Here is a 26,884-nt window from a genome sequence, read left to right on the forward strand (position 1 = left end):
TGTGCAAGAATATATTGTCTTCCCATTAATTTCAACCCCACTGATGATGCTTATATAAATGTTCAAAACAGGATTTTTTTTCTCCCTGAGTGTGGAAACAGGTGCTAAACTCCACACAGAAAATATTGGTAATATGTTCCTAAGCAACGCTATTAGAAACCTATCTGTTGCAATTGTTCTATGGCCCTATACTGATCTTTATCTGTATCTCCACTGATGACTGTGCCAAAAGCATTATAGTGCTTCCAGTTGTTGAATAAACCAAAGGTTCCTTGTTCTTTGAAAGGAACTGTTTCAATACACGCTATTAAAAATAACCTTTGGGTGTGATTTAATTTTTCAAAGTAATTCTAGTCCGGTGATTCCATTTGCAAAATTAGATACAATCATAAAAAAGTCTGATTATTTAGGGTTCCAGGGCAGCCCGATAGAGCATGGAAATATAAAGAAAGAGACTTCTCTTTCCACAGTGAGAGATTTTATCTTGCTTTTTATTTTATTTTCTTAAGATATAGGAAGGTTTTCAATTTGAGCAGTTTATTAATTGCTGGATTGAGGCTACTGCTCCAGCATATGATTCAGTCAAGTGATATACCTTAATTGTCTGTTCAAAGTTTGCAAAGGACAAAACTCAAACAAGCAAGGTCTACAGTTCCCAGGAGAAGTAACGCACATTTTTTTAGGCTTCTGTGAAAAAGGCCTTTTATGTTTACCCATATACAAGAACGGAATGTACTGTATATATATATAGACAGAAGGTGATCTGGTTATCAAAATAAACAACAAAGACATTAGATCACAGGTGTCAAACTCGCTGTGTCACGTAACGTGTTGCGACGTATCATGACTTTTTTCGCATTGCTGGAGCTGGGGTGGGCGTGGCCTCCACATGATGCAACCAGTCCATGGACCAGCATTTTGACACCCCTGCATTAGATGCTGAGAGGCAGAAAGAAGCAGGGAACTAAATTATCTCAAAAAACTTAATGGAACATTTTATTAGTAGAGCTTTCAAAAAAACAACAACCACAAAACCCTTGGGGAAGGAGTACTAAAAAAGCAAAGCTACTAAAAGATGATGCAAACTTATTTCTGAATTACTTTAAATCTGCACTTTTAAGAATGCAATGTGTGTCTGTGTGTGCGTGAAAGTCTGTATATTTAGCTCTTTCTATAAACATTTTTGAAACAGCAAAGGGATGCCAGCTGCCTTAAATTCTCCCACTGACTTACAGAAACCAAAGAGGACATTTCTTTCCAGTCAGTTCTGACGTCTCATGAATTTCTTTGGAACAGTATAGCACAGTTACTTACTCCCAGAATTTTTAAAAATTGTTTAACCCTGGAATTTCCTAATATTCCCTTGCCCAAGTAATAGTTAGGTATGACTTGACTTAGTTTTTTACAATCAGCCAAGAACTGATAGGTACTATCACCTACTGGGGTAATACACATTTAATATTTTAAGTCCTTTTAACAGATTGTGTCCAAATTCCTAATTTCTAGGTTTAAATCCTGAGGTGAATGCAGTTCCCAAGTCCACAAGTACAATATCCTTCAATATTTAGCAGGTATTGCAGTAGCATGCACTATGTGCTAATGCAGTACCATGACAAATAGCAGTTGGATTACTGTTGTGTGCAACCTTTATGGTACAAGCATTCATGTGATTCATCTAATTTCAAGCGAAATCAAACCTGAAGCACATCATTTAAGTATATATCTGGATTTTAGATCAGAGTCTGCACAGCTCTTTCTGCTTTTCATGTAGATATAGAATTGTTCTGTATGAATAAAATCCTGATCCAGATTAATGACTCAGGCTGGCTGTTCTTCTATGGCCTTGCTATATTTTCTTTCATTTTTGTCATTAATAGAATTAAATGCTTATAAAACTACATTACATATGTAAGAGTAACTGGAATTTTCAACCTTTTTTTAAAAAATCAATTTTTTAAAAAAATATAATTCAAGGTGGAAAACATACCAGATACTCCTGCCTCCTATTTCCCCTGCCAAAACAAAAACAAAAAACACAACCCTTGAGGGGAGTTGGATTGAGAATGACTGGCCCAAAGTCACCCAGCTGACTTCCATGCCTAACATTCTCTGTCTTCTAGTTTCTAGGCCAGCACCTTAACCACTACACCAAACTGCCTTTTTTTTTCTCTTCTTGAATGGGAGTAGATATACTTTTGTTTAGCAACACTACTTTTCTGATAGGAAGTGTAGGCAATTATTGCCTAAACCAACCTAATTAAATTTGCAGCAGTTACCACATAGTGAAATCAAAGGGAGCTTTCCTTACAGCCCCGACAAACTATTAAGAATTAAGCATATTTTCCAAAAAAAGTAGTACAAGTACTGGTGACCAGAGATGTCTTGTTCATTCAAGGCAACACAATCTCTGCAGCTGCCTACAGTATCTATACAACAAATTTGTTACAAGGTCCTCTCCACTTCCTTTTTGAGGAAAAACAGCACTTCCAGAATTACAAGCTTGCATTTTTGCATCAAACCTCAATGGTATGTCAGCTGATAAATCTCTTGATGGTACCCAGATATCACAAAGTCAAGACTGTTTTCACTACCAGGCCTAGAAGGTCAGTGTTCAAGAAATGTTCCATTTTAATAGATAGTTCAGGTCTGGGTACAGTATCAGGTATTGAGAAGGGATATTTAGCTGTTACATGATGTGGCTATCTTGCTCTTCGGTCAATTCCAAAAGGGAAGACATTTCCCTGTTTGAACTTTTGTAACTGGCAGAAAGTATCAGAATTTGTGAGCAGTATGTCACTTGCCAATTGTCATGAGTTCAACAGAAGGATGTCTGTCTTGGCTTGGCCCTTGGTGTTGGCTGATCAGTTTCTGATTAAGTTCTGACATGGTTCTTTTCTTTGGCCATGGCCACTACTAGTATATGGTGATCATAAGTCACTTTCACAGAATTGGGCACTATCCATAATTACATGCTGCATTACTTTCTTCTTTAGCCTGCCGCTGTTTAGTTTATTGCTGTATGCTCTGACAAACTTGATGAAGATGCTATTCCTTTTATTTGATTTCTATGCTTTTTCTTAAAAGGCAGCGCAAAAGGATAAAGTTTTCTCCACAAGCCAGGAAGAAGACTTTAGCTCTACCTTTTAGCCAGAAGAGCTGACCTTTTCTATTGACTCCATCTTCAGTGACCTAGAGTGCAATGTTAGCTCAACAGTGTGCGGGCCTCTCCATTGTGGTTTAATAGTCAAGGTTTATGGTGTAGTACACTATGCGAATCTAAACACGTCAAAATTGCAGATGACACTAAACTAGTAGGAATAGTCAACACCCCAGAAGACAAGCTCAGGATCCAAAAAGATCTTAACAAAGTTGAACAATGGGTCCTATCCAACAAAATGAGTTTTAATGTGGAGAAAAGCAAAGTGTTGCATTTAGGAAGGAAAAATCAAAGGTGTAAGTACAGATTAGGCGAGACCTGGTTCAAAACAGTAACTGTGAGAGAGACCTTGGAGTCCTAGTGGACGATCACTTCACTATGAGCCAGCAATGTGCAGCAGCAGCCAAAAAAGCTAATACAATCCTGGGTTGTATAAACAAAGGCATAGAATCAGCATCACGTGAAGTATTAGTACCACTTTATAAAACCTAGTGAAACCACATCTGAATACTGCAACCCATTATGGTCACCATACTACAAAAAAGATGTTGAGACTTGAAAAAAGTTCAGAGCGCAACTAAGATGATCAAAGGCCTGGAGACTAAAACATATGAAGAACAGCTGCAGGACTTCAGTTTGACTAGTCTAAATAAAAGATGAAATAGGGGTGACATAGCAATCTTCCTGTATTTGAGGGGCTGCCACAAAGAAGAGTGGTCAAATTATTCTCCAAAGTACCAGAGGTCAGGACAAGAAACAATGATTGGAAACTGATCAAGGAGAGAAGCAACCTGGAATTAAGGAGAAACTTCCTAACAGTGAGATCAATGAACCAGTAGAACAGCTTGCCTTCAGAAATCGTGGGTGCTCCATCACTGGAGATTTTTAAGAGACTGGACAGTCACTTGTCTGAGATGGTATAAGTTCTCCTGCTTGAACAGGGGGCTAGACTAGAAGACCTCCAAGGTCCCTTCCAGCTCTATTCTATTCTATATCACCCACCATATCACTAATTAAATGGGGCCAGGAAGGTTTTTTCCCCCTTTCTTAAGCGATAAAATCTGACATTATACGAGAGAAATGCCTTTCAAGCAAAAATGTTTTGCTGGTGAGAGATGCCAGATTTTCCGCGTGCTTCGTCTGCAGCTCCTGACTGCGGGCTCAGGACACCGCAATGCAACTCGGGCTCCACGCAGCCCACACAAACTCTAGGGCCAGCGTGGCGAAAGAGACCGAAGCTTTTGCACCAACGAAAGGCGCGGCAGATGTTTCCAATCTTTCCTCACCAAACGTGTCCCTGCCTCCCCCTTCCCTTCCCGCCGGTTTGCAACGCCTCGAACTCTGCTCTCCTTGCACGTCTGCCCAGTTTTGCTGGCTCGATCGGAAAGTAACCCGTACGGCGACAGAACGCCAGAGGATTTGCTGGGCATGCTCGAACTCCACCCGCCGCGCCGGAGGAGGGACTACTGTGCCCGCAGAAGCGGAGAGCAGAAGCATGCAGGCGGATGCGGCTTTGGGTTGGCTCCTACGGCTGTCTTGGGCTGCTCAGCAGGGCAGCATTTCCGGCAGGAGAAGGGCAGCCACGCGGCTTCTGCAACCCCGGCAGCTGAGTTGCCGCGGTTATTCACTCGGATTCATGGCTCGGGCTCAGTACGACAAGGAGCAAAGGGGGCGCCTGCATTCAACCGATTTTCGCCTCTATTTTAGTAAGTAGCTCCCGGAGGAAGAGAAGAACGGCGGCGAGGGCGCTGGGATTCCTTTGGAACGCGCCCGGAGGGGGTTTCCCTGGCTAATGACGCCTTTTGATGACGTCGTAGAGAGGCGTTTCGCCCCGCTCCGGTCTTGAAGGCGGGCCTCTGCCTTTGTTTGGCTCAGGGGTCGGCAACCTCGGCTCTTTTATGACTCGTGGACTTCAACTCCCAGAATTCCTGAGCCAGCTATGCTGGCTCAGGAATTCTGGGAGTTGAAGTCCACGAGTCATAAAAGAGCCGAGGTTGCCGACCCCTGGTTTGGCTGATGCATAATGTAAGCAGGTGGCTTGGAGAAAAAGTGCCTGGAGCCAAGTTTGGGTGACTTCGGTCGCCTGTTTTGGAGCGTCTTCCAGTTTTAGTGATGTGAATAATAAAGTCCTTCTATGCGTGTCTTTGTTCTTCTGGGTGTATGCGGGTGTAAAATAGATGTCATGGTTAACTCATGTCCTTGCCTGGAATTATGTGATCAAAAAATCATATTTTCTCCTAGTCCGTGTAAGCTATCACATGTCAAATTTGTAATAGAATAAGAATTAGAAGAGAATAGAGCTGGAAGGGACCTTGGAGGTCTTCTAGTCCAGCCCCCTGCTCAAGCAGGAGAACCTATACAGTCTCAGGTGAATGTCTAGTCCAGGGGTAGGCAACCTCGGCTCTTTTATGACTCATGGACTTCAACTCCCAGAATTCCTGAGTCAGCTATGCTGACTCAGGAATTCTGGGAGTTGAAGTCCATGAGTCATAAAAGAGCCGAGGTTGCCTACCCCTGGTCTAACCTCTTCTTGAAAATCTCCAGTGATGGAGCGCCCACGATTTCTGGGGGTAAGCTGTTCCACTGGTTGATTGTCCTCACTGTCAGGAAGTTTCTTCTTAATTCCAGGTTGCTTCTCTCTGATCAGTTTCCAACCTTTGTATCTCGTCCTTCCCTCTGGTGCTTTGGTGAACAACCTGGCCCCCTCTGCCTTGTGGCAGCCCCTCAGGTACTGGAACACTGCTATCAGGTCTCCCCTATTTCTTCTTTTCTTTAGCCAAACCCAAGTCCCGTAGCCTTTCTTCATATGTTTTAGTCGCCAGGCCTTTGATCATCTTAGTTGCTCTTCTCTGAATTTTTTCCAAATTCTCAACATCTTTTTTGTCATATGGTGACCAAAATTGGCTGCAGTATTCCAGGTGTGGTCTCACTAGGGTTTTATAAAGCAGTACTAATACTTCGCATGATCTTGATTCTATGCCTCTGTTTATACAACTCAGATTTCCCGTGCGGCAGCTATATAACAATTTAGAGTGAGCGGGTTGTCCCAGTGAAAGCTAATATTTATGTACGCATAAATGTAGGTCTAGCTAAGGCTGAAATGTGTCTGCTGCACCAGTGGTTGCACTTCCACAGATTCCTTTAGCTGAATATGGGAGTGAATTCAGTTGTACAGTCCTGAACTTTACTACATTTTCCTCTTTACTGGGTCCTGAAATGAAAGACATCGCTGGAATATCCTTGGGAATACTTTTGAGTTACAGAGCGGATGGAAAGAAAGACATCTCTGATAATAAGGATGGTGCAGCACTTTAGGATCCGTCTTGACCCATGAATTACATTATCACTATCCATTCCTTACTTTCAATTTTGTAAGGATGACAGAAGATCAGTTAATGGTTTTATTTGTATATCTAGCACCAGTCCTGTCCCTAAGCCTGTAGCCTAGTTTGCTATTCTAGACAAGACAAGAAACCATGGTAAATTAAAGAAATCCTGATTCGTTTCTGCCAAGAAGGAGACTCAAGCTTATTTTGGGTATTTAAATAAAGCAGTGTTTGTCTTAAAATGGCCAACGTGTATATTTGAACATGGCCAATGTGTTTATTTTAGCTAAACAAATAGTCTCTGTAGTTAAACACTACAAGTTCTTTTAAGATGAAAGCAGCTGAAATGCTCCTGGGTTTTTTTCTGTTTGCATATAATTTTATTTCCTCTTGCAGAGAACTCAAAGGGAAAATACATTTCCCCATTCCATGACATCCCTCTGTTTGCTGACCCAAATGAGGTAATTAAACATAAAAAATATCCTTTTTGTTAAAGTACTGACCAAGAAAACCGGGTGTGAATTAATCTCTGGACTTCTAGTTTTTAGTTACTGCAATCATATAATCTTTAATCATAATTCAAGTTTTGATATGGCAAATATTGGGTTCTAAAATATATTCCTACATTTGAAAATGATAGAAATCAAATGTGTAAAGTCTTCATCCCATGTCAGGGTTTTATTAGCATTATAGCAAATTGCTTTTCTTTCCCTTTGCTTATATCACCCAATGAAATATTTGTTTTGAAAAGCTAAATTTTGATTTGCTGTAGTCAAAACAGTGGAGGAAAGGCAATTTATGTAAGAAGATCAGTCGTCCTCAACTTTACTAATGTATTTGCTTTTCCTATCATTTCAGAAGTACACATTAAGATAGTGTGCCATGCTAGAATTTATCATCTGACAGAAAACCATCTATCAATCACAATTCCAAGTTTAGTTCCTCATTTTCCCTGCACATTGAGGCAAAGAGGGAACAAGTTTTGACACTGCTTTGCTTTTGCTTGTGCAAACCCAATCAGCTTTCAATACATTTTGCAGCCCCATCTTAGCTAGTGATCACAGTTTGAGAAATTTTGTTTTTCATTAGGTTATTCTGAAAAGATACTGTTTTGATAATAGGACTACAAATTTTATGTAAGCAAACCTTCCTTGGTTTTAGCTCAGTGATGGCGAACCTTTTAGAGACCGAGTGCCCAAACTGCAACCCAAAACCCACTTATTTATCGCCGGGTGCCGGGTGGGCATTGCCCACTGGGTGGGCATGGCTGTGGTGGTCATGGCAGATTGGGTGGGTGTGGCCAAGGTGGGCATGGTCACCTCAATGTTGCTTATGGGGATGGACGCCTGTGGGTGGTGGGCAGGGATGGAGGAGGTCCACGGGGTCTCTGGCAGGTGGGGCTCATCCTGCGGGGTGAGGTGAGGCAGGGTGGGGGTGCCATTGCCATGGGGCAAGGCAAGGGCTGGGACGGCTGCTGCCTGACATCATCAGTCCCCGCACACAGGCCAGTGAGCGCATGGGGGCCAACGGTGTCCCTCAGCAGCCACAGCCTGCCGACCCCTCGACCGGTGCACTCTGGGGCTCTGCAGCCCACCGCCAGCAGTTCAAAGAAGCTGCCTCTGAGCTGGATGGTCGGCCAACAGCTGAGGAGGCGATGCAGTGGGTCATGCCCGGGAAAAGGAGAGCATGTGAGGCCTGGAGGGATGGGACGGGTGGGAGGGAAACCAGCTGTGCTGGGATGCATCCAGCCATGTGGGACCTTGGCGAGTTACCGGGCGGCTGCTTGAAGAGGGACAGTTGCCATCTCTGGGGCATGGCGAGTGTGCCCACAGAGAGGGCTCTGAGTGCCGCCTCTGGCACGCGTGCCATAGGTTCGCCACCACTGTTTTCGCTAAATGTGTTGTAGAAATGCAGCTACTGGGTATTATAGACCATAGTTCATAGCCTGATATCATCTGTAAATCTAGTCATTGCTGTATATACTATGATTAGAACAAATTATGATTTGTGTGACTTGTAAAAAGGATAGCAGACTTATTTTTTTAGGATTTAAATTTGGTAATTTTTGACAGACTATTTCACTTAGTATCATATTTTAGATCTGCATATTTTTTTGAATGAACACCGCTTCTACCTTGATTTCTTCCACAGGATGAGATGGTTCCTGCAAAACGATCAAAGAACAATGGAAATGAGGTGCGATTGCAGACCCTTTTTTTAAGATTATTTACAATGTGATTTGTGAGTAAGAAATTTAGATGATGACTTTTTATCAAAGCTGGGCTTTTATATTCTACAGCTTATTCCATTTCGTGCATTAAAATATGTAAATTGGAGCCTTCTGTCTTTGATGGAGTTATGATGATAATGGAAAGTTATATGGATTATGGTGACAAATTTTTATGATTTTATTTTCCAATTATTAAATATTGTGCATCTTGTGCATAAATGGAAGTAAGTGGTAAACAAGCCATTATAATGATTTCTTAAATTCTGTAACCTCTTCAGCAGTGCCTATTGTTTGGAAGAGGAATGGTGACTTCTCTAGTTTTATAGCTGAGATCTTGTGGGCATTTTGTTGTTGTGCTGACAATTTGTTTCTTTTTTTTTTGGCATGGGGGGAATAGAATTCTAAGAGGATTCATGTTGTCATCTATCCATTGGAACTCAAAAAATAAAACTTTGCTACCAGGGTAATTGTTATGATATTGTGCTTAAACCACATCAAATACCTGTGTATTTATCATACCCAATATGATTTGATGGTCCTCTTTTGTTCTCAGTATTTGTTTTCATAAAAAAGATTAGTTGTTGAATTATTCAGAAAAATAAAGTCCATGAAACCAGGCACTGTTGTTTCTTACTGAACCCTGGACATTATATAATGCAATAGAATATTCAATATATAAACTATATGGAAGGAAGATCCACTTAGGGACAGCTAAGTTTTTCTATTTGGCTGTTGTAAGCCTCTACTTTGCAAACTTAAGATGTGACCCAGAAAGAGAGAGAATCATTTGTCTTCTATAGATCTGAAGAAGAAAACAGCTTTTGCTGAGTTGTACATTTTATATGCTAACCTGTTTTTTTATATTTTTTAAAATTTTGCTTTTCTTTTTCCTGCTAGGTTGTACTTAATATGATTGTAGAAGTGCCTCGTTGGACAAATGCTAAAATGGAGGTAATTTGAAAATTTTACTCTAGAACAGACATGTCAAACACAAGGCCCGGGGGCCGGATCCGGCCCGCAAAGTGGTTTCATGTGGCCCGCGAAGCCATCCTGGAAACAGTGAGCAAACGGCCCCCACTGCCTTGGCCCTGGCCCAGAGAACCTCCTTCTGCCAGAGGCCCTCAGATATGCCCCACTCCTGCCCAGGCCCCCATAGGCACCCTTGATGCGAAAGATGTAGAGCTGGCCATGCCCACCCAGTAGGGCATACGCACTCTAGCCACGCCCACCCTGGCCATACCCACCCGGCCCCCTGAGGGTAACCGCAATACTGATGCAGCCCTCAATGAAATTGAGTTTGACACCCCTGCTCTAGAAGATTGTAAAGCAGCTTACAAATAAAAGAAGGCAAAGTTGCAGCTAAGCATTGTATGAGCAGCAATCCAATCATAGTGTCTTTCAAATATCAGATGTTTATCATTTTTTAAACTGATGTCCTCTAAATGTCTTAACAGATGTTCTAATAAACTATGGTGTTTGGACTTGGGAAGCACCCATACAAGTTGAATGAATAATATCCTTTACATTTGTATCCAGTGCTTGAATGGCAAGTTCTGCAGATTTGACTATTGTATATTTGAAAGAGAAATCTTCATGCTATTATTTCTTCCTAGACATAGGAAGGCATAGCAATTGGGAATGTCTTTGAAGTATTTGATGCTACTCTTCTTTATACTTAACACACAAATGGAAGATAGCTTTTGAATTCCTCTCTTATCTGTTATGAGTAGTGACTTAACATGTGCTGTCACAGTGGGACTAAAGAAACTGCATGGTATCATTCCTGTGCTAATCAGAACAGGAACAACCAACCCTACTTAAAATATTTTGTCAGGTTATTTTGAGTAGTTCATGTTGCAGTTGAACAAAACTGAAAATATTTCCAATGTCCCTTCAGAGAGAACAATGGAAATTCAAAATAAAGTATGTGCTTTCTAATCAAATGGCTACAAATATAATGGAGTGTTAACCTATGCTGAATGCTACTTACTTCCAATCTATGGAAAATTACTTTAAAAAATCCTTTAATATTGGTGGGAACACCTGGCACTGAATACAACTCTTCAGGAGGTGGAAAATCTTTGACTATTATTAAAACAGCCTCCATGGAAGATTTAGCTGCAAACAACAAAATGAATGAATACATCCCACCACTTGATTATAAACTGATACTGGACAAGATTTTGGCAATGACAGAGCAAATTAAAGCCAAATTGCAAGAAAAATCTGACAACTTAAAGCCACCAAATCAAATTTGGACTTTAAATGAGGAAAAGATAACCCAAAATCAAATAGAAGAAGTGGAACACTAAAAATAGGAGATTTCAAAGAACAACAAAAGCAACCTACAGAAGACCTTAAAGTCCAAACTTTAATGGCAACTACAAAACTTACAACCCAAAAAGCAGCAGCACCTGAAGAAAACAACACCAAGAGTGAAGACACTAAAGGCCTTCAAATACAATATATTGAGAATTCAGTTAATCAAAGGACAATCATAATACCAGCTACTACTTTCTACCTAACCCAGATGGAATTGGAAGAACAAAAAGATTTGACTGATTTAATGACAAATATATTATATCAACCATCAAAAACTGAATCATCAAAGCAAAAATACAATGGTTATAAAGGGGACATCTTCCTTGCAAAACTGACATTTGGATAGGCTCCCTGGATTCAAATAAGGGGACTAGGAAGAAAGGAAGATACATTTGAAATTTTAAAGATGCCAAGAAGGAAGCATGATTGGCACAAAAGGAAGGCAAGAGTTAGATTTTAAAAAAACTGAACTTGTTTCTCGTTTGGGATTCCTAAAGATAGACTATAAAAATATCTTTTTTATGGATTAAGGGGAATCCCTAAAAATATAACTGATTTTACATTTAGCTTTTAAATCTGTAAAGGAAAACAAATGTAAGCTTTTAGAATATAACTCCGAACTATATTTTAGAACTTGGAATGACATATCAAAAGATAGTATTTTAATAATTGATGTACGGTCAAGATGACTCATAGAATATTCAGTGGTTACTTTTGAACCATAGTATAGAATCTAGAATCCTATATATAAAAGATAGTATTTTAATAATTGTTGAATGGTTAAGGCAAAAAACATATTTCTAATAACTGGTGATTTCTTAAGATGAAAATCAGACTTTAATGGTAAAACATAAGAATGCTTTGTAATGAACAATATAAGTTTTGTAGACAAAAGAATTATTCTTTATTGAAATAGGGAATTGTTTGTTTTCCCAAAAATTAAGCTTTTTCCTATATACTATAGGCCACTCTAGAATATCCTATTGCAATTAGATAAAATTTAAAAACAGGATATTGATATGTATTACTGAAAATATATTTTAAGTTTTGTTGATTGACTAGGTTACAACTAGAAATATACTAACTTGCCTATTTTGACTATGTAATAACTAAGGGAAGTAGAAAGGGCATCTCTGTTGAAGTAACCTGAACTATTTACAACTGGTTATTTCTTATTTTAACTACCCAACCACCATATTGTTTCACAAAAACATGTATATGTAAATATTAAAAAATCAATAAAACTTTTTTTATTAAAAAAATCCTTTAATATTAATGATACCATTTCCCAGCAATTTCCTATTGATAGTTCCTATCCAGTTTGCCACTGTCTGAATATTCCTCCAAAATCAGGAATTAACAATGTATTATTATTTCATGTTTGTCATGCTCAGTAAGTCTTCTTCCAAATCTCACCCAAAAGCTCACTTTAGCCGTCTACTTTAATATTCATAAATTCTAGAAAATAGAATAGTGAGAATTTCCCATCCGCAGATCCATGGTTTTTTCCCTTAGGTTACAAACATCATTTAAAGTATTCTGTTTTTATCTTCTGCTTTTAGAAAATAACTAAATAATAAATTGAAATATAAAGTCTGAACTGTGTTGAGTTTTTTTTCAATCTGGGAGTAAATAGTTGAGCCATTTATTCATAATCTCTCCCAATTTTTTCCCATCCTGTTTTATACTACCTTCAGATTGCCACCAAGGAGCCACTGAATCCTATTAAGCAAGATGTAAAGAAAGGCAAGCTGCGATACGTAGCAAACATTTTTCCCCATAAAGGCTATATTTGGAACTATGGGGCCCTCCCACAGGTAATGTTTTGGGATTTCTTCACTTATGAAATTTATAATTTTCCCCTCCGTTTTTCTCAGTTACATCCCTTCATATATCCTATGTATTTTAAAAGTGCAGAATAGTTTAAGGAAAACATAGACTCTGGTTCGGTAATAAATTGGGAATGAGGGAATGTTCTGCAAGCCGCATTCTAAATAGAATTGAGTACAAAATAGTATATACCTCAATGTGATACTCTCTCATTATCAAAATGGGAAAAAGAGAACTTTGAGTATAAATTGGGTTTAGCCCAAAGTATTTTTTGCAAGATGCATTTGTAATATAGACCAATTTTTTGGCAGCTAAGAAATAATGTAAAAAAAGGAAATGGTGTCTTCTTTAGCCTTCTTGAGCTTCATTCCTAATTTTATTATTAGAATGACATAATAATTTGAGAATTAATTGGTATTTGTATCTGAAAGTTGATGGATCCCCTGTGTTGGCCCATTTTCAGATGTAAGGAGTCTGCAGTTCTTGGAATTGTGTAGAATACTGCAGAATTCTGGGAATTGAAGTCCTGATTTATCCAGAGGATGCCAAGATTTGAGAAGACTATTCCATCTTCCAACTATACCAGGAACATAGAATCTTTGGACCTCTGGATGCTTTTAAAATACAACTTATAATAGCATAGAGTTGTGGGGATCCATAGAGGACATCAAGTCCAGTCTTCTGGTCAGTGCAGGAAACCAGATTAAAACATTCCTGATAGACGGGTGTCTTGTCTCTGCTTGAGAGAGGGGAGCTCAGCATTTCACTTGGTAACCTTTTTGCTGTTAGAAAATTTTGCTAATATTTAACTGGAATCTGCCTTCCTATAACTTAAATCTGTTATCCATTTTTCTACACTTTGGCCTCAATTCTCTGGGTGACAGCCTTTCAGATATTCATTCAAGTATTCCTTTCCTTGTCTTTTCTTAAATATAGACATGCCTAGTTCTATTAGACTCTTTTCACAAGACTTTGTGACAGCTCTCCTGATCATTCTTATTGCTATTTTCTGAATTTGTTTCAGTTTTTCTGAGCACAGTTCAAATACAATTTTGAAGCCAATCTCCTAACTCTTACCGTATCCTATCTGAGTAAGTAGATCTTACTCAGAATACCATGGGTTATTTTGTCTCATACTTAGTTGAACTGAAAATATATTATGTGCCCAGAATTCCACCAACTGTTAAGGAGATTACCTGATCAAAAAGTGACATGAAATTTGTTTGAAAGTTTAATTCTTGACAAATCTGAAAACTGCCTTGGGAAACCATTTGGTAACCATTTTGAAAATGTTAACAGATCAATCATTTTACAATCTGCTCTTACTTTTCCAAATATTGATGTCAGAATGATGGTCTATATCAGCTTCTAAAGACAGGAAAACATTTGTCTTTCCCCAGTAATCTGGTCTTTAATACTTTTGTAGATTTGTTAAATTAATATAGATAGAGGTTTGCTCAGACCATTGGCCATGAAAATGTGTACTTATTCAGGCACAGTAGGTATTCTCTGACTCCATTTCTGTGCTCAAGCTGAAATTTTCTTCTTTAAACTAGCTTTAAACAAATGTCTGCTGGAACATCTATTTTTTTTTTTTAAAAAAAGATGAATGAGGTAAAATAACAAATGGATACTGTAGTTCTGAGTTGTTTGTTATACTTTCATCACATAAAAAACTTGACCCTCCCCTCTCAGAATGTCAATAATTTGTACAAATGAACCAAGCAATAATAACCAACTTTAAATAGTACAATTTATTTCCTTGTTTCCTCCCCTACAGACTTGGGAAGATCCAAGGCATACAGATGGTGATACAGGATGCTGTGGTGACAATGATCCTATTGACGTTTGTGAAATTGGTGCCCAGGTCTGTCTGAATTACAAAAACATACTTTAGTTGTTTAAACCATTTGTTTTCTAACATAGCGATGAAGCTTGCTGGTTATCTGGTTCCACAACTGGACACAAGTCTCCAGACAATTAATTCTTTGTTTTTCAGTGAAACTTGACAGCAGAAGAAATTGACAACATGGCTAGATTAGAATATTACAGGCTAGAATAAAGCTTCAAACTGATTGATTGCTCACCTGATTGCCCACTACAGTGCAAAAAGTAAACAACTTCTCTGTATTTTTTAGCCAGGGCTCCCCAACCTGTGGGCTGTGGCCCACTACTGGGCCATGGCCTACTGGTCATTGGGTTGCGTGAGTGGCTGGCTGATATGCATGTGTTTGCACGTGTGTGCTCACCTAGGCCCCACAGGCACGAGTGGGGCATTCACGACTTCACTCCCACGAATGTTCCCATGAGCGTTGCAATCATTTGCGGCCCCACTCTCTTGAGGGTTGTCACAGGCATTCGCAGTTCCTTCTTGCATGAGTGTTGCAGATGTTTGTGGCCCTACTCATGTGGGCATCTTTGCGCGCCTCGCACATGATCACGGCCCTACTTGCATGAGCTTCGTTGTGGGTGTTCGTGGCCCCACTCACATAAGTGTTGCCGCAAGCATCATGGGCATTCTTGGCCCCACTCGTGCTAGCAGTGCTGCGAGATTGTGGGCATTCGCTGTCCCATCCTCATGAGCATTGCCATAAGCATTACAGGCGTTCGCAGTCCCACTCGTAGAAACGCTCATGGTCCCACTCGACAAGCAATGGATGTTCGTGTGTGCTCATGCAGACACATGCATTCACCCTCCCACAAAACCATCCATTCTTTCCTCCTCCCCTCCGGCTCCGGGGGGGGAGCGGGGGGAGAAGGAAAGATCTGTGCCTTAGGGTTCATTTGGTAACTTGAAGCAGTTATCTTTACATAATGATCTTCTCTAGACTCAGAGTGCTGGCTTCAGCCTTTATTCCTTTGAATCAGTTGAAATATAGAATCTTGGATACAGTGTTACTGTAGAAAAACGCCACCTGTAATGAAAACATGCTGTGTAGCCTTGATGTCAGAATGCTCTCCTTCAAGGTGTTAACCAACTATGTTTTCCTTCAGAATTTTCTTCCTCTCTCCTTTTATTCCCCATCCTATCTCAACCTATTTTCAGTTCTGTTCCAGCTGATTTTCAACCTTAAATAGCGTGTTTGAAACATCTTCTATGTTTTAAGGTTCGGACACTTGGTGAAGTTGTTAAGGTGAAGCCCCTTGGAATTATCGGACTTATCGATGAAGGAGAAACTGACTGGAAGGTCATAGCTATCAGTGTGGATGACCCACATGCTGAGAAAATCCATGGTAAGAACTGTTTAATTGTAATGGATAATAATGATCAATTCTGTCTGGCCTACATACCCAATCTCTTTAAATTGTCATGGCTTCTTCTTTTAGGGACTTTTGGGTGCTAAAGATTGCTAAGTGACTTCAGCCTCCCACTGCCACTTTTAACTGCTTGATCCTTTTGGGTGATTTTTTCTGTTTCTTTCTTTAACTATTAAACCACTGGGAGCTCCTCTCTCTCGTCTGTTTCCTAGGCAACATCTCCTCCCTTTTACCTCAAAGTCATTCCTACATTCCACTAAGTGGGGCCCTTGGACAGCCCTTCACCACGCTGTCTACCATACCTGCAGCTCCAAATGACAATTTTGACATTTTACATTTTTAAAAATACATTTCAGTATTTCAATATTTTGGCATAATTATATGCCAAAAAGTAGGATAAGGAAGTGGGTATGATGACAATCCCTAATTTTAACTTAAAATAATGATTACTTGTGACTTTAATGATTTAATCCCCATCATACATCATACATACACTTGGTTTGAAGGCAACTTTTGCAGAAGTTCTTGGGAGCTTGAAAACAATCAAAACTTTCAGTCTGTGTAACCCATCTTGGTTTTCTAAGCAATTTCTTGAATTATACAGAATGCATAGTGCAGATTAGTATTCATTCCTTTGGTTGGACAGATGCTTTACTATCCTAATTCAGTATCATTAATTGGATTAGCATACTAAAGTATACTTAAGCTCAGTGTGTTTTATGAACTATGGTGCTTTATTGTTTAATACTTTATGTAACAGATCGTGGTTTAGCTCAGACCATTCCACAGACCATGGCTGAACACAAGGTTGTTGCATTCTGTGTTTCAGAATAGATGATTTTTAGATGTTTTAGTTGCTCTGGAGCTTTTTAAATCCCTTGCCATGGAGACGAAAATAAGTGGCTGTGTCTCCAGTCACAATTTTGGAACACTGAGCATTTAAGAATGTATTTGCATTAGAAGGTGCTTAATCGGTAGCCAGGTTATCAAATTTTACAGTCTGCTTCATCCAATCTATCTTTATTTTGTATAAGAGTCTCTGTGATTGTTTTTATAATCCTGTGTTAGATAAATGCATTCAACAATTACTAAATTATATTCAAAATTTTTGCATGGTATTTCTGTATGTAACACTCTGTGTAAGTAGAGGATTAAATCTGTAACCCACACACTTAGGTTTTCATGAGCTCATTAACTGAAATATTTATGACAGATTTATAGCTATATTGGAATCTTGTACATGTATATTTAGAATGGTGGATTTGGAAGAAGTTGTTATTTAACTTTGATTTTTATGCATTTTTATCCTATTGCAGATATTGATGATGTCAGGAAGTTTTTCCCAGGTTACCTTGAAGCTACAGTTAACTGGTGCAAACTATATAAAGTCCCAGATGGGAAGCCAGAAAATAAGTTTGCTTTTAATGGGACATTTAAAGACAAGGTGAAAAATTGGTTACTTTAAGATGATAAACTTACTTTATGAACAGTGTATTCTCTGGATAAATGCTCTGTAAAATCCTACAGAATCCCAATCAAGAATATGTAAGGAAGCCAATACTGCAAAACATTTCATAGTAATTCATAATATTTTGCTTCACTTCAAAATATCATGGAGGTACAAATAAAGCCATTCTTTTGTCAAAACATCTCTCATATTTTTATCTATATTTTTTTTATCTCTGATAGCCCTATGAAATATGAACTTAATCTTCTGTAAAGGACCCTCAAATTTATCACAACAGGGACAGGCAACTTGTAATCTGAATGCAGCATCTGAGGTGTAGCATCTGAATGTAGCATCTGAGGTCTCACTGAGGGGTATTCAGTGACAAAATGATCCAATTTCAATAGTGCTATTTTTTTACTAAACCCTCCCCCCATAAGATTGGAATACAAGACTGTCAGAAGTTAAAAATAATTACTCTCTTCCTAAAAGACTCTGAAAAGATTTTTTTTAAAGGCCAAAGAAACATCTTCAGATATTGGCTGGTTGGGAGATAGAGTTTTAGCTTCTGAATTACAAAGAATATTCTGGAAATAATGAGGAATAACATATCTCCCCCAGTTGCAGTAATTTTCTAAGATTGCCTGAGGAAAATCTGGTGATTTTACAGTGCAATTTCAATACAAGTGAGTTTAGGGATAGGGAGAACTTTGGTTTTTAGGTAGCTCCTAGAGACCAGAGTTCTCACTACTCACAAACTCACTTCGTAAGATATCTTCTGTGACTTTCCTTCACACAGTGGTTAGAATGTGGCACAGTGGTTAGAATGCTGTATTGCAGGCTAACTGCCCATAGCCATGAGTTTAATCTTGATCAGCTCAAGGTTGACTCAGCCTTCCATCCTTCCAAGGTTGGTAAAATGAGGCCTCAGATTGTTGGGGACAGTATGCTGACATTTATAAACCACTCAGAGAGGGCTGTAAAACATATAGAGCACTGTATAAGTCTAAATGCTATTGCTATTTCCAACTATCCCTTATCCTGAATTGTTTGGGGAAAAATTTCTTCTGGCTCAGCCATGATCTCCTGGCTCTTCTATGACCTTATTTAGATATTTTCCAAGTTATCAGCCAAAGAACTGATATTTTTAACTTCAGCATATGCTGATCAGCCTTGCTTTAAACACAGCCAAAATAAGAACATAATTCATGAGTTTTTGTTTCAGCAGTTTTTCTAAAAGCAGTTGTTCAAATCTGGAAAAGTTAAGCAGAGGTACTTTTTTCTCAGATAAAGTATAGCCTCCACTGATTTACATAAACCATCTTAATATGTTCACTTGTTGCGGAATGCACACTATCATTATGGAAATTTACTTCTCCCCTTTCTATTTCATGATGGTGGGAGATGCCAATTACTGACATCTGAAAGCTTTGAAGTTTGGAGGTCAAGTAGGTATTAACATTAACAAAAACAGGGATGATTAAACAAAATTTCAAGTTTCAGATTTAATCTTTATCTTGAGTGTTCCTAAAGTTCTCTTTTTTATATTTTTGACAATTATAATACCTAGCCAATGTTTTCTTCTGTCTCTTCTCCTCCCGATGTTGTTTTAAATAGGCATTTGCTTTGGAAATCATCAAGTCCACCCATGAATGCTGGAAAGCTTTGGTTCACAAAAAGTCTGATGGAGGAGCCATAAAATGGTATGCATCTATCATTGATTGGTCAAAATCCAATTTGAATTACAGGCAGCACTCATTTAATTAAGGTAATGTCATTCCTAAGTGATGTGGTCATAAAGCATAATGTTACATCATCACTCCAATGTACAATGGCAATTGTGACAGTTACGGTTGCCTTAATTAAGCAAATCCTGTGCAGTAAAGCCATGACATTATATGATCACCATCTGTGATCTTCTGTTGGTTTCCTCATTGACTTTGCTTCTCTGCAGTGATGGTTGCAAGTAGCAAGCACATGGCCGTAGGACACTATGACTATCATGTCAAGTGCCCAGATCACAAATCATGTGATCACAGGATGCTATGATGACCACAAATACGAGGAGCAGTCGTAAGACTTGTTTGCTGTAACTTTGCATGACCACTGAACAAGAGCATCTTTATCATAAAGAAATACCACCTTTGGGGGCTTTACTGTTTTTGTCCTTTCTGAACGAGCCGTGATTTCTTGGTAAGTAAGCCATTCCCAAATGTATTGGATTCCTATTATTTCATTACAGTTTTCTCACAGAAGATAATGTTAAATTTTCTGGAAAAGTTCTTCGGGTGTTTTTAGTATAAACGTTTAGGATAAACGTTTCCAGCTCAGAAAGTACAAGTAATCAGGGTGGCTGTAAAGATCTGTGTAATGGAGGAAGGGGAGAAGAGAAGGGAAGAAAGACCATAAAAATGCCACATTAGTTAAGAAGTGTTATTTTTATTTGAAGACCTTCCAAGAATTGGAGGCCAGAGCTCAGCATGGTGTTCATTCAGAGAAGCTTAGTCCAAGCATTTGATTATTGATCAAAGTAGGTAACGTGCATACGACTGCATTGTTAAACTGCTGTTTATACATTTACTTGGCAATAAGTCTGGTTGAAATCAGTTATATAGTAAAACCTCCATTTGGACTTCCATTTAATGGTCTTTGGGCGTCACAGACAAATGAATCTAAAGATCTGCCCAGAATAATAGATAAAATTAATCAGGATCAAGGTTTAACTGAAGTTTATGGTGCTGGTAAGATTGGGAATTGGGAGGGTCAACAGGAAGACTGATAGCTATTCACTTCACACTTGTGCCTAACAGTGGTTAATGAATCATCATGTAATGGTAATCTTGCATAGAACTGGAGACGACCCAATTGAATACAGAGGAAAACAATTAACAGTTCTTAAACAAGTCCCCAGGAGGGTAAGAGATTTAAGGAGGCCCTATCAATACACAGTGGCTCAGTGGGTTAGGACGCTGAGCTTGTCGATAAGAAGGTCGACAGTTTGGCGGGTCGAATCCCGAGTGCCGCGTAACAGAGTGAGCGCCTGTTACTCGTCCCAGCTTCTGCCCAACCTAGCAGTTCAAAAGCACATAAAAATGCAAGTAGAAAAATAGGGACCACTACGGTGGGAAGGTAACAGCGTTCCCTGCGCCTTTGGCGTCTAGTCATGCCGGCCACATGACCACGGAGACGTCCTCGGACAAGCGCTGGCTCTTCGGCTTTGAAACGGAGATGAGCACCGGCCCCTAGAGTCGGAAACGACTAGCACGCATGTGCGGGGGAACCTTTACCTTTACCTTTTTATCAATACATCACATCGAACTTAATAAGACAAAATATCAATTTTAGGTGGCTGATGCCAGAAGGGAACCTGGTGACTTGGCAAGAAAAAAGATACAGGCTGGATACAATAAACAAAGCAGAAGAGTTTTTCCAGTTATATCTAGGTAGCGAAGATGAACTAGAAGAAAGAGAACTAAGAGGACACTACAGAGAGACACAATAGAAAGTCACGAGAACCACAAAGAAAAGAACGGGAAACTGAGGCGGGGGGAAGACTGATGGCGGCAGCAGGATATATTGCGCTATGACAGTGATTCTCAACATTTTCTTCACCATGGGCTCCCTTTAAATACCTTTTGTGGCCACGGACTATGGCCACGGACCCCCAAGACTTAGCTCAAGATTTAAATCATAACATTTCTTCAAGCCTTAGGTCATCCCCTGTGATGACATCGTGACCCTCCCCAAGGGTCTGCGGACCACAGGTTGAGAACCACTCTGCTATGACGTTGTGGTGGGATGTAAGCTTGGTGAAGAAAAGAAGGGGTCACACTGTCCTTGCAGTTGTCAGACATCTGAAGTAGCACTTGGAGGTGACAAAATAATACATAAGGGTACCCTCAGCTTGTGCTTTATAGCAAGCTGGTTTCTCACACATGGACAAAAGGAACCTTTTAGATTTAAGATAAATGGGCCTCTCTTTCTGTCCACAGGTCCACCATGTCAAATTTTATTGTATTTACTTTCGAATAGCATGCATAGAATTGCTGTTTGGACTTTGACTCAATTTGCAAGGAAGCAGAATCTTCCTCATTATGATTTTTCAGATATTAACGAAGATCTGGGGAGGAAAAGGGCAGGAGAGATGAGATTTTGAAATGTGCAAGCACAGTATGTGCCTGTCAGAAAATATTGTGGTTTGTGGCAGTGAATACAGAGTGTTGGTTCAGATGCCATTTCAGATCACAGTTGCCTCTTGCCTGGGACTTGATGCATTATAGTGTACTGAAATTGGCAACCCTGATCTTGGTTAGATGTTTTGGTTGGAAATCTCATCAGCTCCAACCAGTCGTGGTCTTGGGCTTTAGCCAAAACATCCGAAATACCTAAAACTGCCTACATTTGAGTTTGTGCAAATTTCTCACTTGAAAATCAAGTTCTGTTTTGATCTTCTGCTTGGTTTTTAATAAGAGACTATGTAAACCACAAAGTATGTGCAGAGTCATCCAGTTTAATCTATAAACTTTCCATGTTAGATGGGACAAAAATAATCTCAAACCCTGGATAGCATTTACTGTTCTGCACATGTACAGCTTATTTTTTTCTTTCCTTGTCTGTGCTCTAAATAACAGCTGTTTTCCCCTCTCGTCAAGTCTTAATAATTGTGTTCTCTTTTCAGCACCAACCTTCTGGTGGGTACTAGCCCATATTGCTGCAATGAAGAAGACATCCAAGCTATTGTGCAATCTGTAAGGGAATTTATACGTGTTTTTTTTCTTTCCAGTCCCCTTTTCAATATTGGTCACAGGCAATTAAGAGTTAATGCTCTTATAATCCAAAGTGCTAGCTTGGAAATTAAATACTAGTTGCAGGTTTCTCATGATCTTGAAAGCTGAGGTCAGTATGGAAAAGAAGGAAGCAGAGAAGAATATGTAATAGTATTATTTGTTTTGTGCAATCTAAAACATGTTTTTCCCATTTTTATCAACCAGCATTCAACAATATTAGATTCATTGTTATTTTTAAAAGTAAAACAAGAACTAAAAGTACATATGCCTGCTTATATCCTAAAACATTCCCACACATATATAATCACCCTAAAACTGCAAATGGTGATCTGTTTATAATATAAGCTATTTCACTTACTGTGAGGATTGCTTCTATTCTGTTCTGTTCTGTTCTGTTCTGTTCTATTCTATTCTATTCTATTCTATTCTATTCTATTCTATTCTATTCTACAGTATTCTATTCTACAGTATTCTATTCTATTCTATTCTATTCTATTCTATTCTATTCTATTCTATTCTATTCTATTCTTTATCTATCCTATCCTATCCTATTTAGAAGATGTATGTATTTATGTATGTATGTACATATATCACAAATTATTCTTTGCAAAGCCTTTCACAGAAGCACTTAGTTTTTCTGTAATTAAAGCCAAGTATATGTAAATGAATTGATTGTGGTGTTTTCCTGTATTTTTATCCATCTGATTTTCGTCTCTTTGCTGTATTGAATTTTAATCTACAGACTCTTAGATTACAAACTATATCAATTTTTATATTACCACCTCTCTTTTTGTAATCTGTACACCACCGTGCATTCTACAAAATAATGTATTTCTTTTCTTCAGGCTCCGCCATTTATGGAAGAGCCTTCTGTTTCCAAAGAAGGTGAGAACTATTATCAGATTGTTTGAATGTGTCCTCACAAGTACTTACAGTTCATATTGAGTTTTAGATGACCTACAGAACAGGTTCATTGTTCTATACAAAACTGTGATGTAGACGCCAAAGTATGTGCATATCTCTGTATATCTGTCCTGGACCATATGAGCTCTCTGACGTCTAATGTATCATTCATTGTCTATTAGCCAAAACTATCCTATAGAACTACAGAGAATAAAAGGAGAAGTGAGGGCTGAGTGTATTGCCCTGAGCAACTGGAAGAGAGGAACAATAGGATAGCATTCTATAATTATTAAGAAGTAAACCACTGTGATTTCAGTGGGATTCTCAGTAGAATACACTCTCTTTAAGTTAAGTATACCTATGGTGTAAATGTGTAAATCCAAAAGTGCTTCTTAAGATTTTTTCTTTACAAATAATTATGCATGGAATAGGTTTAGGATTAGGGATAAACAGAAGAGTTCACATTCTCATCCATCCATGAGGGTGTGTGTGTGTGTGTGTGTGTGTGTGAGAGAGAGAGAGAGAGAGAGAGAGAGAGAGAGAGAGAGAGAGAGAGATATTATTATTTATTCCAATTGATTGTGATATTTTCAGCAATTATTTGTATAATAGCATAATAAATATAAAGTTAGCTTTTAACAGTATCTGTGTATTTTTTTTATTGAATAGAGTTCTGTTGGGTGAGTTAAATGTTCAGAAATTGTTTTGCTGATGGAATGTAGCCTTTTCAAGAATTAATGAATGTTTACTAACTGAAGTTTCAAAAGTGATTTTTCTGCAGGCTTTTAAAACAAATCCCTTGCGATGTTGTTCTTTAGTGTTACCAAGCATATATAAAAGTAAATCCCATCAAAATCACTGAAGTTTCTACCATGTGGATGGAATTATAATTCTATGCACATGGCAGAAACCTCAGTGATTTTGATGGGATTTACTTTTTTCAGTTGGGTAACTTTGTCAAATATGCTAAATGTCTGGAGTGCAGGAGCCCAGGAGCCTCAGAGCATCAAATTGAATGCCTCATCCTCATCCAGATGCTATCCAGTTGTATTTACTACCAATACACATTTGGAAAGTGCTGACTTGGTAAAACTGGATGTGGCATCTCAGTAGATAGATTATCAAAATGGAAAAGTGATACCAAATCTCATTTTTGGAAACATTATCTCCTATTCAATTTTGTTTTTTGATACTGCTACAGATGGAATTAATTGTCATTTTGAGGCATAACTTTAAGGGCAAGTTATCAGCAACTAGACACATGCAGTGTAATGTTAAATGTACAGATCTGCGGTGGGAAAGAGCACTCTAGAAGATAGAATTTAATGCTATTGCAAAAGGTATAAAAGAGATATACATGTAACTTGGGAGTTAATTATCATGGCAGAAAAATAATTTTCAAATTTATTCTTGTTTCCTATTGTTTGACTAAGCAAATAGAAAGTATAAAAAACATACAGCTTTTTACATTCCGCACTCAAAATACCTCACATACCTTTTATACTATTATATGTACGTTGGGATCCAAAGGATTTGTAAATATAGTGACGTCCTTGTTTAGTGACCATTCATAGTTATGATGATGCTAAAAGGTGATAAAAGGTAAATGTGATAAATTTTCAAATTTACAACTGTTGCATGTCTATAAAGCAAAAGAAAGCTGAGTAAGATAATAAGCACAGTCAGTTTCATGTAGTGACTGCTTTGCTTAATGACCAAGTCACCACTCTCGATTGTGGTTGCTAGACTAGATGTATGTGGTAAAACATGGTGTTTGAATATTTATTAGAATGATATACAAAACAACATGAGATCACACTCTTTCCTGTGTATACTCTATAGAATAATAGTTATTTGGATTTTGAATTCTTATAATCCAAACTTTTTATAATTGTTAATCATTGATAATTATTTGTCATTTTTTATCTTAGTTGATAGATGGCATTTTCTTGGACAGTGAACACTACTGTTTGAAATAATGCTACAAGATTGTATCTCAACTTTGTCTCTCTTCCCCGGGTCTCCATCCCACCTTATACCACTTTGCACTTGCGTGCACACACTTCACTGAAGATATACAACTGAAGCCACCGATGACTGGAATCCAATGCACTGTAGATTTTCTGTCCTGTAAATAAAATGGATTTTTATAATTTTCCTCTGACTTGTACTCTATCATTAATGGATACAACTCAGCAAGTGATATGGACACTGTTTGTGGACCACTGTTTTAGATCTGGAATATGAATTGCAGGGGATTAATATGAATAAAGCTTTCTTTGTTAATAATGGTTTATGAATAAAGCACATTGGCTGGTTGTTGCAAAGGGTTAATGAAACACTTCAGAGTCCTTATGATCTGTATGAGAGTTAAGCAGCATCTTAAATCTTAATCACTGGAATAAGAGCTTCTTGTGAACTATTAGATAATGCCCAGTAGGGCAGAGGTTGTTTTATAGTTACTGTAGAAATGCAAACACAGAACACTAAACATTTCATAATTCTGTGTGAAGTTTTCTTTAAAGTTCAAAAATACATCCTTATATAAGATTACAGGTTCAACTGAGGTCTGCATAAGATTATACCATGGTTTTTACTGTAAGAAAGGCCTTGCCACCAAGAAACTGTTCTTCTCAACTACAAGTGGGTGGTCCTAAATTGAGAGAATTAAATATGTTTAACATTAACTCAATAATTAAATTTGGCAATAATTTAGTATTCTATACAGGGTAGTTATTTATAGAATCAAACATTAAACAGGAGAGGAAAAATGGTTCATTGTCTTGTCTTATAAAGATGAATAATTAAACTGAAGCAAAGAATGTGGTGTTCCAACAGTATGCTAAGACATGACTTACTTAGGAGGTAACAAGGAACTCTGGGTTCCCTCATTCCGTGACAATTCTTCCAGCCAAAGATGACTAAGAGCATTGGATCTAGACAGCCCAAGTCAAACTAAGGTTCTCTGGAAATTAATTAAGTTTCTGATCAGAGATTAACTAATTCCAAGACAGAAATGAGATTCTCAAAGAACCTGCAATTTTGCTTTTCAGTCCCTTGAAGAGGTCAGAAATTTTATCAAACCAGATCCCCCGGGGGGGGGGGAAGGGCAGGGAAAGGTGAATGTTTTTAGTGTTTTTACCCAAATTGTCATGAAAATTTAAAATTTATGAAATTGAGCATTTTCTAATGAAAATAAATATATTTGGAGCAAATAAATATTTGCTGTTCTGTTACCTATTGAACCGTCTGTCCTATTACATCAACTCATTCCACCTGGTCAAGCAGGGAAGGTACGTTGTAGATCATGTCAGCTAAAGAATTCTGACTGGCTGGGTCAAGTAAGAAAACCTTCTCTGCCGTTGTCCCCACCCTGTGGAATATTCTCCCCTCAGAGGAGATAGGGCCCCCAGTCTCTTGGTTCCATAGTGTTACTTGGAGCTCACAGAAGAGCATGTAGCCATAGGGCTGGTTACCTGCCTTAAAAGTCCTCCCCTGCACCATTTAATTATCTTCAATATTATTTTTTTATCCTATCCTGGCCTTTTTGAATTGTAAATTGTATATACTGTTTTTACCTTTTATATTTTTTACTTGCACACCACCCCAAGTCCCTCTGTCAGA

The 26,884-nt window shown here is 38.4% G+C and overlaps 1 protein-coding gene across 1 annotated transcript; it reads left to right on the forward strand.

Moving 5' to 3' along the window:
- Positions 1 to 4,594: 4,594 nt before the first annotated feature.
- On the forward strand, positions 4,595 to 25,511 carry PPA2 (inorganic pyrophosphatase 2). The gene is made up of 12 exons (XM_083368101.1): positions 4,595 to 4,863; positions 6,880 to 6,944; positions 8,635 to 8,679; positions 9,611 to 9,664; positions 12,733 to 12,852; positions 14,646 to 14,732; positions 15,973 to 16,099; positions 17,440 to 17,567; positions 19,188 to 19,273; positions 22,249 to 22,318; positions 23,203 to 23,242; positions 25,192 to 25,511. Exons 1-12 carry the CDS (start codon positions 4,653 to 4,655, stop codon positions 25,218 to 25,220), a joined length of 1,062 nt encoding a protein of 353 aa, XP_083224227.1. The 5' UTR covers positions 4,595 to 4,652; the 3' UTR covers positions 25,221 to 25,511.
- Positions 25,512 to 26,884: the final 1,373 nt, after the last annotated feature.

The sequence above is a fragment of the Vipera ursinii genome, assembly GCF_947247035.1.
Source record: "Vipera ursinii genome assembly, chromosome: 7".
Lineage (NCBI taxonomy): Eukaryota > Metazoa > Chordata > Lepidosauria > Squamata > Viperidae > Vipera > Vipera ursinii.

Excerpts from the sequence above, each read along its gene's own strand:
- PPA2 (XM_083368101.1), top strand. The coding sequence starts at position 4,653 with ATGCAGGCGGATGCGGCTTTGGGTTGGCTCCTACGGCTGTCTTGGGCT. Across the intron at positions 4,864-6,879 it reads CGATTTTCGCCTCTATTTTA|AGAACTCAAAGGGAAAATAC; the intron begins GTAAGTAGCTCC and ends TTCCTCTTGCAG. Across the intron at positions 8,680-9,610 it reads CAAAGAACAATGGAAATGAG|GTTGTACTTAATATGATTGT; the intron begins GTGCGATTGCAG and ends TTTTCCTGCTAG.